Source organism: Stenella coeruleoalba, assembly GCF_951394435.1.
Source record: "Stenella coeruleoalba genome assembly, chromosome: 19".
NCBI classification, from domain to species: domain Eukaryota; kingdom Metazoa; phylum Chordata; class Mammalia; order Artiodactyla; family Delphinidae; genus Stenella; species Stenella coeruleoalba.
In genome coordinates, this window is record NC_137165.1 from 33,968,331 (window position 1) to 33,987,189 (window position 18,859).

Sequence of the window (18,859 nt, forward strand, 5' to 3'; positions counted from 1 at the left end):
GTGAAAGCATGGAGTCCTAACCGCTGGACCACCAGGGAGTTCCCTGGTGATACTGAATTTAAATTTTTTTCCTTTTACATCTCCATGACTTTGAACATGCTATTTCCTCTGTTGTATGGAATGCCATTTCTTGTATAAAATCTCCCTCATCGAGCTGAAAGGACAAGGGAAGCTTTCCCTTAAAGCTTGAGTTGCCACTTCTTGGTACTTATGCAGCATTTTATTTAAAGCTTTGTTAAAGCCATTGTCATGATCATATATACACCCACGTTCATAGCAGCATTATTCGCAATAGCCAAAAGGTGGAAGTAATCCAAATGTCCATCAATGGATGAACGCATAAAAAATGGATAAAAATGTGGTACATACATACAATGGAATGTTCTTCAGCCTTAAACAGGAAGGGAATTCTGATGCATGCTACAACATGGATGAACTTTGAGGGCATTATGCTAACTGATATAAGCCAGTCACAAAAGGGAGAGGAGAGCGAGTAAATACTGGATGGTTCCACTTACATGAGCTATCTAGAGGAGTCAGAAAGTAGAAGAGTGGTTGTCAAGGCTGGAGGGGAGGAAAATGGGGAGAGGCTGCTTAATGGGTGTAGTAGAGTTTCAGTTTTGCAAGATGAGAGTTCCGGAGATCAGTTGCACAACAATGAATATAATTAACAGTACTGTGCACTTAAAAATAGTTAAGATGGTTAAGTTTTATGAGTTCCCACAATTTTAAAAAATTTCTGGACAACTGCATAAAATAGTTAAGCCGGACAGGATATATAAAGTTTGAAAAGAATGTGATCACTTCCAGACAGTACCTTATTTTTTTTTTAAAGGAGGGTTTTTTAAATATATAAATTTATTTATTTATTTATGGCTGCATTGGGTCTTCGTTGCGGTGCGCGAGCTTCTCATTGCGGTGGCTTCTCTTGTTGCAGAGCACGGGCTCTAGGCGCACGGGCTTCAGTAGCTGTGGCTCGTGGGCTCTAGAGTCCAGGCTCAGTAGTTGTGGTGCATGGGCTTAGTTGCTCCGCGGCATGTGGGATCTTCCTGGACCAGGGCTCCAACTCGTGTCCCCTGCATTGGCAGGCAGATTCTTAAACACTGCACCACAGGGAAGTCCTGGATTATTTTAAATCAAATCCAAGAATCATTGTTTTGTCTAGATTATCTTTAAAATATAAAGACTTTAAAAATATGTAGGGCTTCCCTGGTGGCGCAGTGGTTGAGAGTCCGCCTGCCGATGCAGGGGACACGGGTTCGTGCCCTGGTCCGAGAAGATCCCACATGCCACGGAGCGGCTGGGCCTGTGAGCCATGGCCGCTGAGCCTGCGCGTCCGGAGCCTGTGCTCCACAACGGGAGAGGCCACAGCAGTGAGAAGACCGCGTACTGCAAAAAAAAAAAAAAAAATATATATATATATATATATATATATATATATATATAAAACTCCAGGGACTTCCCTGGTGGTCCAGTGATTAAGACTCCATGCTTCCACTGTAGCGGGCAGGGGTTCAAACTCTGGTCGGGGAACTAAGATCCCTCATGCCATGCAGCATGGCCAAAAAAAATTAAAAACCTTATATATATATCTCCAAAATACTATTACCGCACTTAAGAAATATTAACTTATCCTTTTATATCATCAAATTTGTCAGCCCATGTTCAATTTCCCTGAATGTTTCAGAAACGTTTTTGTAGAACTGGTTTGTTCCAATCAGGGTGCAAACATGGTCCTCTTATGTCCTTTGGTCATAGTTCTTCAATCTCTTTTAATTTTTAGATTTTCTCTTCCTCTTTTTTCCCCCCTTTGAAGTTTATATATTAAAGTAACTGGTTTGTTTGTTCTGTGAATTTTCACATCTTCAAGAGTTTGCTGATTCTGTCCCCATGGTATCATTTAATGTGCTCCTCAGTCCCTTGTATTCCTATGAGCTGGTAATAGAGCTAGAAATCTAATCAGATTCAGTTTCAAATTTTTTGCAAACATACTGCTTAGCTGGAGGCCCATAATGTCTGGTTACAGTATTTTGCTTTATGATGTCAAGATTAATCTGTGAATTCAGATGTTGTCTTCTGTTTAACTTGACTATTAAGTTTTTAATATCAATAATTATTTTTCATTTTAAAATTTTCATTTGGTTCTTTTTAGAATCTGTATACCCTTTTCCTATCATATCCTGTTTGGTTTTTGTATATCTTTTTCTCCTTTTTCATTAAAACCCAACTCTACATGAACAGACAGATCAACAGACCAGAACAGAAAGTTCAGAAATAGACCCAAGTAAGTCAGGAACTTAATATATAAGGATGACATTTCAAAACAGTGTAGAAAAGGTGGATTTTTCCCTTATATGTTATATCCTATAAATACATTCCCACATGCGCAAGGATAACCATTTAGCCACCTGAAAAATATATATATTGGAATCCTATTACACAACTTAAATCAAAATAAATTTCAGATAGACCAAAGATTTAAATGTAAAAACTGAAATCCTAGTGCTAGAAGAAGGAAAGATAGAATTTTAAATATTCTCTGAGTGAGGAAGACCTTTCGAAGTCATAAAGAAGCCTTAAAAGAAAAGACTGATAATTTAACTATATAAAAATAGGAAATGTCTGCCTGCACAAAGGAAAAAAATTGTAAAGTCAAAACCCAGGAGTACTGGATGTGGAGTCAGGAGACCTGGAAAGCCCATCTCTCAATTCAGCTGTGGTAGCCCCTAAGCCCCTCCTTCCTTCTCTGTAATGGGGCAGAATCTCCCTCACAAGTTTGACATGAAGGTCCGAGGAGAATGGATGCAAAGCACTTTGCCATCTCTCCTGAGTCATAGCATTTGCCGCAGTGTTATTACGAAGAGAAGACGGCCAGGAGACTCTGGTAGCCTGGGGTGGGTGTGGGTCAGGTAGCAGTTAATCATTACATCTGTGGTCAGGAGACTCTTCTGTTTGAGACTTTAGGGAAAGTATCCATTATTCACTAGGACAGGAGCCATCAGTGAGGCATGTTCCTCAGGGTGAGCCTATCCACAGGCAGCTTAGGTCAAGGTGTGGTTTGGGGTTTCCACCAAGGCTCCCCACCCCCAAATAACCTCCCCCACCCACTATTTCTGGTGTCCCCAAGTCCACCTTAGAGATATCGTTACTAAGAAAATACAGCCGATCCTAGGAGAAGTCATACATTGGGTCTTGTGTGTTACTGACATTTTGTGGGAAGTGAGCATGTTGGCTGAGAGCAGGTGGAACGTGTGTCCTTGGTGTGTGGTATGTGTACTGGCCTGGGGTCATCAGGTCTGAATTCTCGTCCCCCTTCTGGCATTGACTTCCTTCTCAACCTTGGAGAAGTAACCTTTCCTCTTGGGCCTCTTTTATCCCCTCTGAACCAGGTGGTGTTTGGGTGAAAGGTCTATTTTGGTTCATTTATTCATTAAATCATTCATTCATCAAATGTGTGTTAAGTGCCTGCTACATGCTGGGTACTATTGTAATTACTTGGGAAGAACATTCCAGACAGAGGAAACAGCCAGTGAAAAAGCCCTCAGGCCGGAGTATGCTTGACAGGTATGAGAAAAGCAAGGATGAGGGCAGAGAGGCAACAGAATGGACAGGGATAGATCATCGAGGGCCTTGCAGGCCCTCGCAAAGACTGGCTTTTAACATGCATGAGGGAAAAAGCTTTTGGAAGGTTTTGCTTGCTTGTTTGTTTTAATACATTATTTTCAGAGAAGTTTTAGGTTCACAGAAAAATTGAGCAGGAGGTACACAGATTTCCTGTATACTGCCATCCCCACACGTGCACAGCCTTTCCCATTACCCACATCCCCCATCAGGGGGTAGATTGATTACAACTGATGAAACCTGCATGGCTACAACATAATCACCCAGCGTCCATAATTTACATTAGGGTTCACTCTTGGTGTTGCACATTCTATGGGTCTGGACAAATGTATAAATGACATGTATCCACGATTCTAGAATCGTATAGGGTATTTTCACTGCCCTAAAAAGCCTCTGTGCTGTTGGAGGGTTTTGAGCAGAGCAATGTCATGTGATCTGCCTTTTTAGAATTCTGAGATCCTACTGAATTTGAGGAAGGAGTTAAGGAGCCTCCAAAACGAAGCCTCACCTGTTGCCCATTTTGCTTTCAGGCCTCCTGATTGTCCTCAAGGCTGGTAGGAAGCTCCCCCATTTCCTCCTGGTCTCCATCTCTTTCCACGGGAAGAAGAAGGCTGTAGAGTTCCATATTTCCTCTAGGTGGCGGTGCTGCCTCGCACACAGGGTTCACCTTCTTCTGTTCCGTTCCCCAGACAGCCGGCCCTTTCCCTGGGACTTGTCAGTGAAATCTCTCAGAGTGGAGAAAATTGGAGAGCCCCCAGTCGTCAGGGTTACCCTCCAGCCTGCTTGCCCTTCTCTCACAAATCCTCCCTGCTTTTTTTTAAAAACTTAATTCTTATTTTATGTTGGAGTATAGTTGATTTACAATGTTGTGTTTGTTTCAGGTGTACAGCAAAGTGATTCAATTATACATATGCATATACCCATTCTTTTTCAGATTCTTTTCCCATATAAAATCCTCCCTGCTTTGTCAGGACTGTCAGGAACACCCAGTAAGGCTGATCCCAGGCCCCTGCCTTAGCCTCTCATTTTGCTTCTGGGAGGCAATGGGTACCAGGAACAAAGAAGCAGCTGGGGCTGCCACCTCCTTCCCTATTTATGCTTCCCTGTACTTGGTCTTCAAGTCTAGACTGATATTCATTTTAACATTTTAAATCTTTGATGATATTCACTCCTGAGTACAAATTGAGAGAGGAAAGGAAAAAGGGTCACACACATTTGTTCTGGTCCCATCCGCTCCAGCCCATACTGGGCACTGTATGTTGCTGCCGCTAGCAGAGTCCTGATTCTTCTGTGTTCTTGGAATATAATTGGACGGGCTTCTCCTCCTGGAATTGACCTCCATCCACATGGCCTTTCTAGCTAGAAACAATGTACCACCTTCACTTCCTCCCCTTCCCTTCCTTTCTCATCTCCCACTTCTGTCACCAAAAACTGTCAACTTTACCTTAGTCTCACAAATTCACTCCTCCCCCATTCATGCACAGCTTCATTGCATTTGTATATACCCTAAGGGTAACAAATACTAAAGGCTAAAAGGATCAAAAGGTGATAGAAAGGAAGTGAAGAAGGCCAGTGTGTAAGGCAACCGGGAGGGTGGGGACTGTGGTGAACTGGAAAGAGTATCAGTGAAACCTGAGCCCCATGTGTGTCTCAGCCCCAGCCAGGTGTGGTCATTTGAGAAGACAGGTCCAAGTGTGGCCGGTTTTTTAAACTGCTGTTGTTTATAATGTGAAATGTACCAAGTTAATATTGGCAACTGACTTTCTTTATAAAAATGTTTTAAACAGGTAGACCACCACAAGGGGCAAACAAAACACATCAGTGGTCTGAATTCAGCACATGGGCTGCCAATTTTGCACCACAGGTTTGAACCAACATCCTAGCTAAGACTTTTTTTTTAATTTTTAAAAATTGAAATACAGTTGATTTACAATATCATGTTAGTTTCAGGTATACAGCACAGTGGTTCAGTTATACATATGTATGCTATTCTTCAGATTCTCTTCCCTTATAGCTTATTACATAATATTGAGTATAGTTCCTAGCTAAGACTATTAATATGGTTACTTCTTTGGTCTCCTGCCTCTACTCTCTCTCACTTCTGTGCACTTTGCCTGATAACCGAGTCACACCAGCTCATTCCTGGCATCTCCCTTCTCACTGTCCCCCAGCTAACTTTCCCACGAGATCAAGGGCAGACGATTTAGGCAGGCGCCAGAGTTATCACTCTCTGACTTACCCCAGGCCCGTTCCACTCCCACCTGTGCTCTTCCCTGGCAAACACATCAGTGCCTGTGTTACCTCCCCTGAGGTCTTCCCCAGGCACCTGTGTCACCCCGTTGTAATGTCTATTTACATGTATCTCCACCCAGACTGATGGTCCTTGACACAGTGACCACCTTAGCCGAGTCAAACTGTATTAAGGATGTTTATTTCCTTGCCCCATTTATACATAATTAAGACCTGAGCATCCTTTTGACAGAGACAATTTCTTCCTTCCCCTCATTGGTCCCCCATGCCCTCAGGTACAAGTGCTCTGGGATCCAGGGCGAGCCGGCCCTCTGCCCCAGCTGGGTATTCTTGTGGGCAGCTCTCTGGAGTTTCTGGGGCTTCCTTAATCCTCTTTCTCTTGAGTTTTGGTTGTTGAGGAAGTTTCCTTAAAGAACCTGAAAAAGGGAAAGTCAGAGACAGTGCTGATGACATCACAAATAGTTAGAGAATCTCAGTCTGTAACATGTGGGGGGCATGGTAAGGACTCAAAGGAAGGACAACAAAATCTTATCTTGCTTCCAACCTATGTCCCTTACTCTTTTCTCACAGAGACCCTGTGGGGTAGGGAGATGGTATCCCTCCAATTTACAGTTGGGGGATCTCACACAGGCACAGAGTAAGGAAATGGGCTGCTGTTCAAAGCCTAATCCAAGCTAGGGGTACAGTCGGGACTAGACCTCTGGCTTCCGACTCTGATTCCTCCCCACTCCTTTCTCTAGTTTCACAGCCCAATTCCCAGTACTTTGTTGCTGGGTTGTTTGCAAACACCGTTGCCATCTTTTTCCTTAAGAACTGACTCATGAACATGGTGCCCAAGAAACACCGTGCAGGTCACTTTTAACTGCACGATAGACTTGGTGATTCACTCAGTCATGGTGGCTCTACCAGGTGATATGTGTTCTCTCATGTAACACAATGTGAAAAACACAGCCTCGTCTGTAACATATCCCAGCCAAAAACATGTTTAACATGAATTCATCGAGACTCATGACCTACAATCCTGCTCCTGGATAGAAGAACAAGCTTCAAAGATACCAAAAGGAAGTAATAAGAAAAAAGCAGAAATTGGAACATTCTGCAAAATAGCCTGATCTCTTCAACAGGCCAGGGTGTAAAAAAGGGGACTCGGTTAGGTTAAAAGAGGCTTAAGAGACATAACCAGGTGAAACACAGGGTTTGGGAAACCAGTGCAAAAGATGTCTTTGCTGGGAAAATTTGAAAGTGGAGTATTTAATTCAACAATTAGATGAAATGAAGATGTTAACATGGAAGGTTTCTATAACTGAAAAAAGCAAGTTCAAATCAAAATCCTATATACGGCATGGTCTCATTTTTGTTTAATACAGGTATTTATATACATAAAAAAATCTGGAAAGTGCTAACTGGATGACAATGTTTATATTTTCTTATTTTTTGCTGATCTGAATTATCTAATTTTCTAGGATATGCTTATGCCTGTAATAAAATGTTATTTTAAGAATTACAATTTCAAGCCCAATTTCTTATCCCGCCATCCAAGCCTTTTTCCTGTTACACGCCAGCCTGCACCTCTGCAATGTGCTCGGCCATTCACCCCTGAGCCCAGCCTGTCTACTCACTGCCCCCTCACCTCCACACACACGTCCCTCCCACCTCTTTCCCCTTCCCCCTCCCTCTCCTTATTCCTTTCTTTAAATCCTGTCCCAAACCTACCTCCTCCAGACCTACGCTTTACCCTGTATTCTGAGATTGTGCATTTGTAGGAGGGGGATAATAATGCCCATCTCATCAGGATGCTGCAGGGTTTGGGTGAAATTAAGAGATACAAAGCTCTTGGTACAGGGAGACGCTGGCCCAAAAGCCTGCATCTCACTATCCTCACCTGATTCATGGACAGCTTGGCCTAGATCATTTTTTAAAATCAAGTAATTAATTTTATTTATTTGGTTGTATCAGGTCTTAGTTGCGGCAGGCAGGCTTCTTAGTTGCGGCTCTCTGGCTCCTTAGTTGTGGCACATGAACTCTTAGTTGTGGCATGCATGTGAGATCTAGTTCCCTGACCAGGGATCGAACCTGGGCCCCCTGCATTGGGAGCACGGAGTCTTAACCACTGCGCCACGAGGGAAGTCCCTGACCTACATCATATTAATAATGGACTGGCCTTCATTCCACTGTATGTTTTACTTCCTCAATTTAAACAGTAGGCACTGGGACCACGGGCCCCTGCAGAGCCCAGGCAGAGTTCTGGGTCTCGGTAGCTGCCTGACCTGGGCCCTCTGTACCTGACCCATCCTCATTCCTGCCCTCCCACTTGGTCCAAGTGACTGGTGGACTGTGACTGGTGAAGATGCCCTGAGGGCTGCCCCAGCCAGCCTGGCCTTCAGAGGAACACCTGGGTCCAGTTTAGGACCATGCTCTGCAGTCCTAGGCTACCATTTGCCTTCATCTTCTCCCCCAGGAGCTAAGCAAAAAGCCAGTTCCAGAAGGGTGAGAGGTAGGTGGCCCAACACCTCTCTGCACCTCAGTGCACAGGAGGGGCCTTCATAGGTTCCAACCTTGGCTGGGGTCCCTCTCACTGAAGAGTCTCTGTCCCCTAATCCCACACCCTCTGTCCAGAGAGCCAGGCCACGCAGTCACTGCAGAGGCCAAGGCTGCCGGGAAGTCGGTTCCCAGGCCAGCTGGCTGGACGGCCTCCTCCCTGGTGGAATGAACCCCTCCTCTGCCCATACCCTGCCCAAAGCTGAGGGGACATTCTGCTGCTGCTTGGACACTTCCCGGGAGTCCCTGCTCTTAGCCTCTAGAAACATCTCTGCTCTGCTTCTGGTTGTATGGGAAAGTGCTTTGTTTACATGTTAACTGAAAAAGGCATGTTTCCTGAGACCTCCGGGTTGGGGGGTTGGGATGAAACAGAACAGTGAAGGGAACACACCTAAATGTTAATAGTCATACCTGTGGGTGATGGGTAATTTTCCTCTCTTCTATTTTATACTATCTGTACATTTCAAACTTTCTATAATGAGCATACCTGCGGGGAAAGGGGGAAAAAGAGAAAAGAAAGAGCGGAGAGGGGGAAGGAAAATGGACAGAAAGAGAAATGCAGGGATGGGACTTCCCTGGTGGCACAGTGGTTAAGAATCCGCCTGCCAGTGCAGGAGACACGGGTTCGAGCCCTGGTCCAGGAAGATCCCACATGCCACAGAGCAGCTAAGCCCGTGTGCCACAACTACTGAGCCTGCACCCTAAAGCCCATGAGCCACAACTACTGAGCCCACGTGCCACAACTACTGAAGCCCACACGCACCTAGAGCCCATGCTCCACAGCAAGAGAAGCCATCGCAATGAGAAGTCCGTGCGCGGCAACGAAGACCCAACACAGCCAACAATAAATAAATAAATAAATGTAAATAAATAAATTTATTAAAAAAAAGAAAACAGAAATGCAGGGATGGGGACTCCCCTGGTAGTCTAGTGGTTAAGACTCTGCGCTGTGAATGCAAGGGGCGCGGTTCGACCCCTGCTCTGGGAACTAGATCCCACATGCCACGTGGTGCGGCCAATAAATAAATAAATGAATAAGTAAAATAAATGAAGGGATGAAGAGAAGATGGGGAGGAGGGATGAAGACTATGTCAGGTGTTCCACGGGACACACAGGCCCCTCCTCCAGGCATTACCTCTCCTGCTGTGGCCCTCAGCTCTCAGCTCCCCGAGCAGGGAGACCTGGCGGCCCGGGGCATGCATCTTGGACAGCCTCTCCTTCATGGCACTGAGGTGACTGTGCAGCCCCCAGGCAGTGCAGAGCTTGGGCAGACTGTCCTCCTTGTTGGCAGGCAAGGAGCTCTCCGGGATGTCCAAAGGGTAGGCGGCTACCTGCAAGGGGGCCACAGTGTTGAGCAGAAGAGAGGGGCCCATGTGCCAGAGCCCCAGCCCTGCCCTTGTTAGGCAACAGCTTCGGCCGGACTGCACCTCACACCTGTGTAGCCAGAAGGATGGAGGGCCACAGATGGGGACCATGGGGACATTGAGACCAGGCTGCCAACTGTCCCTTCTTGGGTGTCTCTTTCCGTTGGGATATGTCCTTCATCTCTTTTTTGAGTATAGTGTGTTACGTGTTTATAATGAAACAGTGGTACTTGTTTTAAAGTCCTTTGCAAAATTAAAATTGAGAGCCTGAAAACATCTTTTGAAATTTTCCTGCTGCTGAAATCCAAGAATCACCAAAATGGCAGCTCCTTATATTCAGAAGGGGAATCACTGAATCCACTCATTCATGTTCAGAGGTAGAAATAAAGACCCAGAGAAAGAGAGGATTTGGTTAAGGCTGCACAGCTAGAGCAGTGGGTGGGGTGAGGTCAGGGCGGGGCTTTCCTTTGAACTAGATTATGTTTGAATCCAGTTCTTCCCTCCCACTTGCTATGTGGCTTGGGTCAAGTTACTTTACCTCATCACCTTCATTTACACACTGCGGACAATAATTCTAATTACCACTTAGGGTTACTTTTTTTTTTTTTTTTTTTTTTTTTTTTTGCGGTACGCAGGCCTCTCACTGTTGTGGCCTCTCCCGCTGCGGAGCAACAGGTTCCGGACGCGCAGGCCCAGCGGCCACGGCTCACGGGCGCAGCCGCCCCGCGGCATGTGGGATCCTCCCCGACCGGGGCACGAACCCGCGTCCCCTACATCGGCAGGCGGACTCCCAACCATTGCGCCACCAGGGAAGCCCTAGTGTTACTTTTGAAGATGACATGAGGGAACATAATGTGCCTGGTACCTAAAAACTGTTATCTGTGATTATTCTTTTGGATCAGTGGTTCCCAGAGTGTGCTCTATGAAATACTCTAACCTCACAGACCCCCTGAAAAGTGGGGTCCACTCAAAGTGCAAGAGAGAAACCAATGGATTCTAATGTAACCTAGTGAAAAGTTCATTGCTACAAATCTGAAAAGGCTACATACTGTATGATGCCAACTACATGGATATTCCAGAAAAGGAAAAACTATGGAGACAATAAAAAGATGAGTGATTGCCAGGCGTCTGGGGGAAGGAGGGAGGAATGAATAGGTGGAGCACGGGGGATTTTTAGGGCAATGAAACTATTCTGTTTGCTACTGTAATGGTGGATACATGTTATTGTACATTTGTCAAAACCTATAGAATGTGCAAAACAAAGAGTGCACCCTAATGTAAACTATGGACATTATTTTTTTAGTTAATAGTGTATCAATATTGGCTCATCAAAGATACAAATGTACCCGTCTAATGCAAGGTGCTAATAATAAGGAAGACAGAAAAGGGTGGGATATGGGAACTCTGTATTGGGTTGGCCAAAATGTTGGTTCGGGTTTTTCCGTAACATGATATGGAAAAAACCGAACTAACTTTTTGGCTAACCCTATACCTTATACTCAATTTTTCTGTAAACCTAAAACTGGTTTAAAAAAAAAAATGTCTGGGACTTCCCTGGTGGCACAGTGGTTAAGAATCCGCCTACCAATGCAGGGGACACAGGTTCCGGGAAGATCCCACATGCCGCGGAGCAACTAAGCCTGTGCACCACAACTACTGAGCACACGTGCCACAAGTACTGAAGCCCGTGCGCCTAGAGCCTGAGCTCTGAAACAAGAGAAGCCACTGCAATGAGAAGCCCTGGCACCACAACAAAGAGTAGCCCCCGCTCGCAGCAACTGGAGAAAGCCCAAGCACAGGAGCGAACACCCAACAATGACGACCCGACGCAGCCAAAAATAAAATTAATTTAAAAAAAAATTTTTAATTCTATTTTAAAACGTTCATCAATATGGTTTCAGATTCCACACTGCATTAAGTAACTGCCACTTTCTGAGTTTTGGTGTGGTAGCAAAGAGAACTATCCACGATTATCGGAAAACAGTAATAAAATGCTCCTCTCTTTTAACTATATATCTGTATGAGGCTGGGTTTTCTTCATGCACTTTAACCAAATCACTATATCATAAGAGATTGAGCAGAAGCAGATATGAGAATCCAACTGTCTTCTATTAAGCCAGACACTAAAGAGATCTGCAAAAATGTCAAACAATGCCACTCTTCTCTCTAAATCTTTTTGTTTTGGAAAATATAGTTAACGCTCATAAAAATTATGTTAATATATAATGGACTCCTTGTTTTTATTTTTAAATGAATCAGTAAATACATATTTTGAATTATTTCTTTAGCTTTAATTTCTAGTAGGGCAAATAAATATCAATAGATGTAACCTACAAGAATACAGGTTTTGGGGGGTTCCCAATGATTTTTAAGAGGGTAGAAGTGACCCAAGACCAAAATGTTTGAGAAGCACTGTTTTTGGACAAAGCCTGCCCAGGATCTTTTTTTTTTTTTTTTTTAATTTTTTGACCATGCCTCATGGCACGTGAGATCTTAGTTCCCCGACCAAGGATCGAACCACACCCCCTGCATTGGAAGCTCGGAGTCTTAACAACTGGACCACCAGGGAAGTCCCTGCCCAGGAATTTGTCCTCTGTCCTCTGTCCTCTGCAACAATCTCCAGTCTCCCCCAAGCTGGCTGTGCCTTTCTGCCTGGCCTCAATCATCCCTGCCCATGGCTCTCCAAGGACTGTGAACAGTCCCTGCCCCTGTTCACATCAGGGTGTGGGTGTGGAGGATGAATAAATATCTAGAACTTGAAGCTGAGTCTCTGCCCTCTTCAGCCCCTCTCTGTGCCCACCGCAGGGGCAGTGGCGTCTTCCTCAGGCAGTGAGTGTGGAAGGGACTGAGGGGTGCTGGCTATATCAGAGGGCCCTTCAGGGAATTCCCTGGTGGTCCCATGGTTAGGATTCCTGGCTTTCACTGCAGGGGGCGCCGGTTTGATCCCTGGTTGGGGAATTACGATCCCAAATGCCGCCCTTCAGTTGCAGGCCTCCCCTCACAATTTAAGAACACACCAACCAGCCCTCAGCTGGACCCTGGAGGAACCTCACCGGGAACTTGGCCGTCTGGCTGTTCTTGGTATACTTGTAGAGCCTGTAAAGCTGCTTCGCCTCCAGTTCTGAGAAGAGGGAGACAAATCTCCAGAGCTTCCTGCAGGGGAGAAGTCCAAGCCCAAGGCTGAGGGGGGCGGAGCACAGCCCCGCTCCCTCAGCGTTTGTCCTGTGGCCAGAACCACCCAGGGGGAAATGCTGCCTCCTCAGTGTTTGGTTGGGGACATGGAGTAATGGGGATTTGCCAGACCTTGGATACCCTGTATCAGTGAGGAGTCCCCCACACCACACAGCAGTTATTCGATCAGAGGCCATTCCCTCCGGGGTCAGGCGAGTCCTCTGTCCACTCAGTGCTGCCCAGAGTCGCAAGCAGACCCTGTTCTCCCCATCCCCCTTCACCATGCTCACTCCAGGATCCTGACTCTTTCACACTAAGATAAAGAACTAGGAGATTTTCACTAAGGTGTGACCTTGATTCTAGAGGGGTCGGCCCAGGAGTGAGTGTAGTGGTAAGGGTAGGGAGGCTGCCCTACTTCCTCCAGTGCTTGATTTCCCAGGCTCGGCAGTAGTGCTGCAGAAAGGTGTTGATGTGGTCCCCTAGGACCACCAGGCTCTGCTTCATGTACTTTAGCTTCTTCTCCTGGGGAAGGTCCCTCGGCGGGTGCAACCTTCGCAGGAACTTCTTCAGCGGCCTTAGACATTCTTTACACTTAGGAGGCAACAGGTGAAGTGAGGGGCCACAGGAAAAACAAGAGGCAGCTGGGCAGCCCCACAGAGCCAGCAGGTTGGCCCAGCTGCAACCCTTATGGCCCAGGAAGTGTTGAGGAGGCTCCCGTCAACCTCTTACCCCACTTCCTTCCCAAGAGTGTGTCAAGCGGGGCTGTGAACTATGAGTCTGAGGCCTGCCAACTACTGACCCAGGTCTCCTGACCTGTGGGGAACGGGGACAGGGTCCTGGGCTGGCCCCTTACTCACAATTTTGAAGGTGTCCTTGTCCAGGCCCTTGGCCTGGCACACAAGTGAGTCTCTGGCAGGGATGGTGCTCTCTAAGCGGGGTCCACCCGTCCCCTGCGAGGAGGCAGGGGCAGGAGTCAGCTGGGGGGCTTGGGCTACTGCTCCTGAGGGGCAGTGCTGGGCAACCACTGGTCCAGATGCCAGCCAAAGCCCTTCTCCATTTTCCCAGTGACCTCATCCTTGAGCCAGCACTCAGGTGAGTGAGCCCCAGGCAAAGAAAACCATCTCTGAGAATCCCTGCTTAGAAAACCTAGAACGCCCAACCCATTTCTTTTATAGTAATTGTAGCACAGTATACTAGCTAACTTTGCAAAGCACTTGATAAACATTAGCCCATTCTATTCTCCCACAGATTCTGTGAGGCTAGAAATCATTATTCCTGGTTACAGATGAGAGCACTAACGGCACCAAGAAGTTTGAGTAACTCCTTGGGGGGAATGATTAGGGATTCATTTACTCATTCATTCAGCACTTATTGAGTGCCTAAAAATCCCAGGCCCATGGGCTAATGGGCACTCAGAAAGCGTATGACGGTGATGGTGATGATGAGAAGGAACTTTCTGACAGCAAGCTGGGGCAAAAAAAGCTGAAAATTAATAACGACGAAGTGACTGTGGAATAATACTTGAAGTCATAGCACAGGATTAGACTGACACGAGATTCACACCTGACCTTTCAAAAGCCTCTCAGAAAAGTGAGCATTAATTCCTGCCTGTGTTCAGGAGGCACAAGGAAGATCCAGGCCCAGACTCTGAAGGGATAGACCAGGGAAAGGGAGGGAGAAAGATGGAGAGGGAACGGGACACAGGCGCCTCCAGACCCGAGAGAGAGGGGACTCTGGCTGATCAATTCCATAAACACACCACACAAATCAGACAGACCTCACAGACCATAACGCACGTGCACACACACACACACCCGAGCCTGTGTATCTTCATAAACAGCAATCATCTTGCCGAGAACCTTCCCATCATCTTGCCAGATATATATGTCCTCGATAAACATCTGTCTGAATGAATTAACCTTCTCTTGTTCTTTCAGTCTCTTGCCAACTCGTGTACCTCACCCTTTTTCATTCTTCTCTCCTTCCTTGAGTTCATACTCTCTGCCTTCCCAAACCAGCCCCTCCAGGGCCCTCCTTTCCTCACTCCCTCACATCCCCAACCCCACTGCACCTTCTCTAGTGGCTGGTGCCCTTCACCCCCGTGTCCATCTAAGGCTTCCATCTCAACAGGTGTGCCGATGGGCTCCAGAGGTAGCACTCCTCAGCCCCCTCGGGCTTCTGACCTACTGCTTCTGGAACCTGAGTGTCTCAGGGAGTGGGCAGGTTGACACTCAGAACTCTGAGCAAAACCATGGCAACTGCCAACACAGAGTGCCGTGCCCCTCCCCCTCCCCGACCCTCCCCCACCCCTTCCCCGGGTGACCAGCCTCTCCTTCAACTGGGACTGGCCTAGGGAAGTGAGCAGGTTGTGCCAGGTAGATCCCAGACTTTGTCAGAGTGCACAGCTGGACAGGAGGGGCTGGCACCCCTTCTCCCAAGAGAACTGTCAGATGCTGTCCATTTTGAACCCGGTTAAGGCATTTGAAGTCATTTTCCTGCGTGTGTACCATTCATGCCCCTTCAGTTTCAGCGTAGGCTTCCCGAGAGTGAGGACCAGGTTTTGTAACATCCCTTTCCCGACTGGGGACGATGGACTAGAGGGTATAGGGAGAAGGGAACACTGTAAATCTGTCCTGGGATAGATCTTCTCTTCCATCCACCGTAATCTCCAGGAAGGGAAGGAGCCCGTTGTGTTGGGTGGTGGTGGTGTTTCTAGAGAGGTGTACAGAAATACTAGCCACCATATATTATCTCAATTAACGCTCACAACAGTCTTCCCCGGGGTAGGTCCCAGCAGTGATCCGTATTCATAGAAGACTAGCTGAGACGCACAGAGGTCCCGTAAATTGCCTTGGGTCCGCTGCCAGTAGGTGGGGCGCGAGGGTCTGGGTCAGATTCCGACCGCCCTGGCTTTTCCCTCCTGCGTCGCCCTCGGGAGGATCAAAGGTCGCGGGGAGGTCCTCGGAGGCTCTCGGGGGCGCGGGTCCAAGCCGCCCCCTCATCCCTACCGCGGTCCCGGTGGCCGCTCAGGGCGCACAGCGGGTCGGGGCGCTGGTAAGACCGTGCGGCCTCAGTTCCCTCACCTGACCCGCATCTTCTTCCTTGGATCGCGGAACTTCCTCTTCTGGCCCTTGCCTTTCTGTCCTCTGGGTCCGGATCCTGTTTTCCCCACTCCGTTTGGCCCTCTACCTCCCCTGCCTTCGCGGGCACTGGGTCGGACGGCCGTCGGCCAACCCAGCCCGGGCTGAGGCTGCGGCACGGTCCTCCCACGTCTCCCTCTCGCCATCTGGCAGCAGTAGCCGCGTTTGACAGGGGCATTTAGCTCCTGACGTTCCTAGGGGACAAGGTGGCTTTGCCTCCAAACTGGAGCACCAATTCAAGATTATTTTGCGGCTGTTAAGAAGGATAATTACACTGGCAAGAGTGAGGGGAAAGGAGCTCTTTTACAAACTTCTATAGGGAGTAATAATTAGTAAAAAAAATAATAATAATTTAAAATGTTAAATATGCATTCCCTTTTTTTTTTTTTTTTTTTTGGCGGTACGCGGGCCTCTCACTGTTGTGGCCTCGCCCGTTGCGGAGCAACAGGCTCCGGACGCGTAGGCTCAGCGGCCATGGCTCACGGGCCCAGCCGCTCCGCGGCATGTGGGATCTTCCTGGACCAGGGCACGAACCCATGTCCCTTAGCATCTGCAGGCGGACTCTCAACCACTGCGCCACCAGGGAAGCTCTGCATTCCCTTTGACTCACAAATTCTACTTCTAGGAATTAGCCCTACGGAGAGATATATGTATGAGGACTGTTACAGTGGTGACAATTTGTAAACAACTGAAGTGTAATCCATAGGAAAGGGTAAATACAGTGTGGCACACACATACTTAAAAATACTACTCTAGGGCTTCCCTGGTGGCGCAGTGGTTGAGAGTCCGCCTGCCGATGCAGGGGACACGGGTTCGTGTCCCGGTCCGGGAAGATCCCACATGCCGCGGAGCGGCTGGGCCCGTGAGCCATGGCCGCCGAGCCTGCGCGTCCAGAGCCTGTGCTCCGCAACGGGAGAGGCTACAACAGTGAGAGGCCCGCGTACCGCAAAAAAAAAAAAAAATACTACTCTAATATTAAGGTTAAGATTAATTTAAAAAATACTTTACTGGGCTTCCCTGGTGGCGCAGTGGTTAAGAATCCGCCTGCCAATGCAAGGGACATGGGAAGATCCCACATGCCGCGGAGAGACTAAGCCCGTGCGCCACAATTACTGAGCCTGTGCTCTAGAGCCCAAGAACCACAACTGTGGAGCCTGCGAGCCACAACTTCTGAAGCCCGTGCGCGCCTAGAGCCTTTGCTCCATAAGGAGAGAAGCCACCACAATGAGAAGCCTGGGCACCTCAATGAAGAGTAGCCCTGGCTCACAGCAAGTAGAGAAAGCCTGCACACAGCAACAAAGACCCAACACAGCCAAAAAAAAAAAAAACAAAAGAACTTTACTACTAAAATACTACTAATTATTAAAATACTACCCTACCAAATTAAATTTATAAGAATAAATTTAAATTAAATATGAATTGAAATTTAAAAATTTTAAATTGCTTATCTATATCTGTATTTAATGACATGGAAAACAGGAACTGGAACAGCATGTATGGTATGATCCCATTTATTTTAAAATTTATTTTATTGAAGTATAGTTGATTTACAATGTTGTGTTAATTTCTGCTGTACAGCAAAGTGATTCAGTTATACATATATTTACATTCTTTTCCATTATGGTTTATCATGGGATATTGAATATTGTATTGTGCACCTTGTTGTTTATCCATTCTCTATGTAATAGTTTGCATCTACTAATCCCATACCCCGAATCCATCCCTCTCCCACACCCCCTCCCTCTTGGCAACCACAAGTCTGTTCTCTATGTCTGTGAGTCTGCTTCTGTTTCATAGATAAGTTCAGTTGTGTCATACTTTATTTATTTTAAATTTATTTATTATTTATTTTTGGCTGCATTGGGTCTTCACTGCTGCACGCGGGCTTTCTCTAGTTGTGGCGAGCAAGGGCTACTCTTCGTTGCAATGCGTGGGCTTCTCATTGCAGTGGCTTCTCTTGTTGTGGAGCATGGGCTCTAGGCGTGCAGGCTTCAGTAGTTGTGGCTCATGGGCTCTAGAGTGCAGGCTCAGTAGTTGTGGCACAGGGGCTTAGTTGCTCCAAGGCATGTGGGATCTTCCTGAACTAGGGCTCAAACCCATGTCTCCTGCATTGGCAGGCAGATTCTTAACCACTCCACCACCAGGGAAGTCCCTGTGTCATATTTTAGATTCCACATATAAGTGATATCATATGGTATTTGCCTTTCTCTTTCTGACTTACTTCACTTAGTATGATAATCTCTAGGTCCATCTGTGTTGCTGCAAATAGCATTATTATTATTATTTATGGCTGAGTAATATTCCATCGTATATCCATTGTATACCACATCTTCTTTATCCATTCATCTGTTGATGGACATTTAGGTTGTTTCCATGTTTTGGCTATTGTGAGTAGTGCTGCTATGAACATAGGGGTGCATGTATCTTTTTGGATTATAGTTTTATCCAGATATGTGCCCAGGAGTGGGATTGCTGGATCATATGGCAACTCTATTTTTAGTTTTTTGAGGAACGTCCGTACCATTTTCCATTTATACCAATTTACATTCCCACCAACAGTGTAGGAGTGTTCCCTTTTCTCCACACCATCTCCAGCATTTGTTATTTGTAGATTTTTTTGTAATGGCCATTTTGACTGGTGTGAAGTGATACCTCATTGTGGTTTTGATTTGCATTTCTCTATTGATTAGTGATGTTGAGCATCTTTTCACATGCCTGTTGGCCATCTATATGTCTTCTTTGGAGAAATGTCTATTTAGACCTTCTGCCCATTTT

At 46.6% G+C, this 18,859-nt stretch overlaps 1 protein-coding gene across 1 annotated transcript; it reads right to left on the minus strand.

The window, feature by feature from the left end:
• Positions 1–6,123: 6,123 nt before the first annotated feature.
• On the minus strand, positions 6,124–14,791 carry CHCT1 (CHD1 helical C-terminal domain containing 1; the record flags this gene model as incomplete). Its single annotated transcript, XM_079905209.1, has 6 exons — positions 6,124–6,287; positions 9,545–9,740; positions 12,827–12,926; positions 13,360–13,535; positions 13,802–13,894; positions 14,759–14,791. 6 exons carry the CDS (start codon positions 14,789–14,791, stop codon positions 6,124–6,126), a joined length of 762 nt encoding a protein of 253 aa, XP_079761335.1.
• Between the last annotated feature and the right edge of the window lie 4,068 nt (positions 14,792–18,859).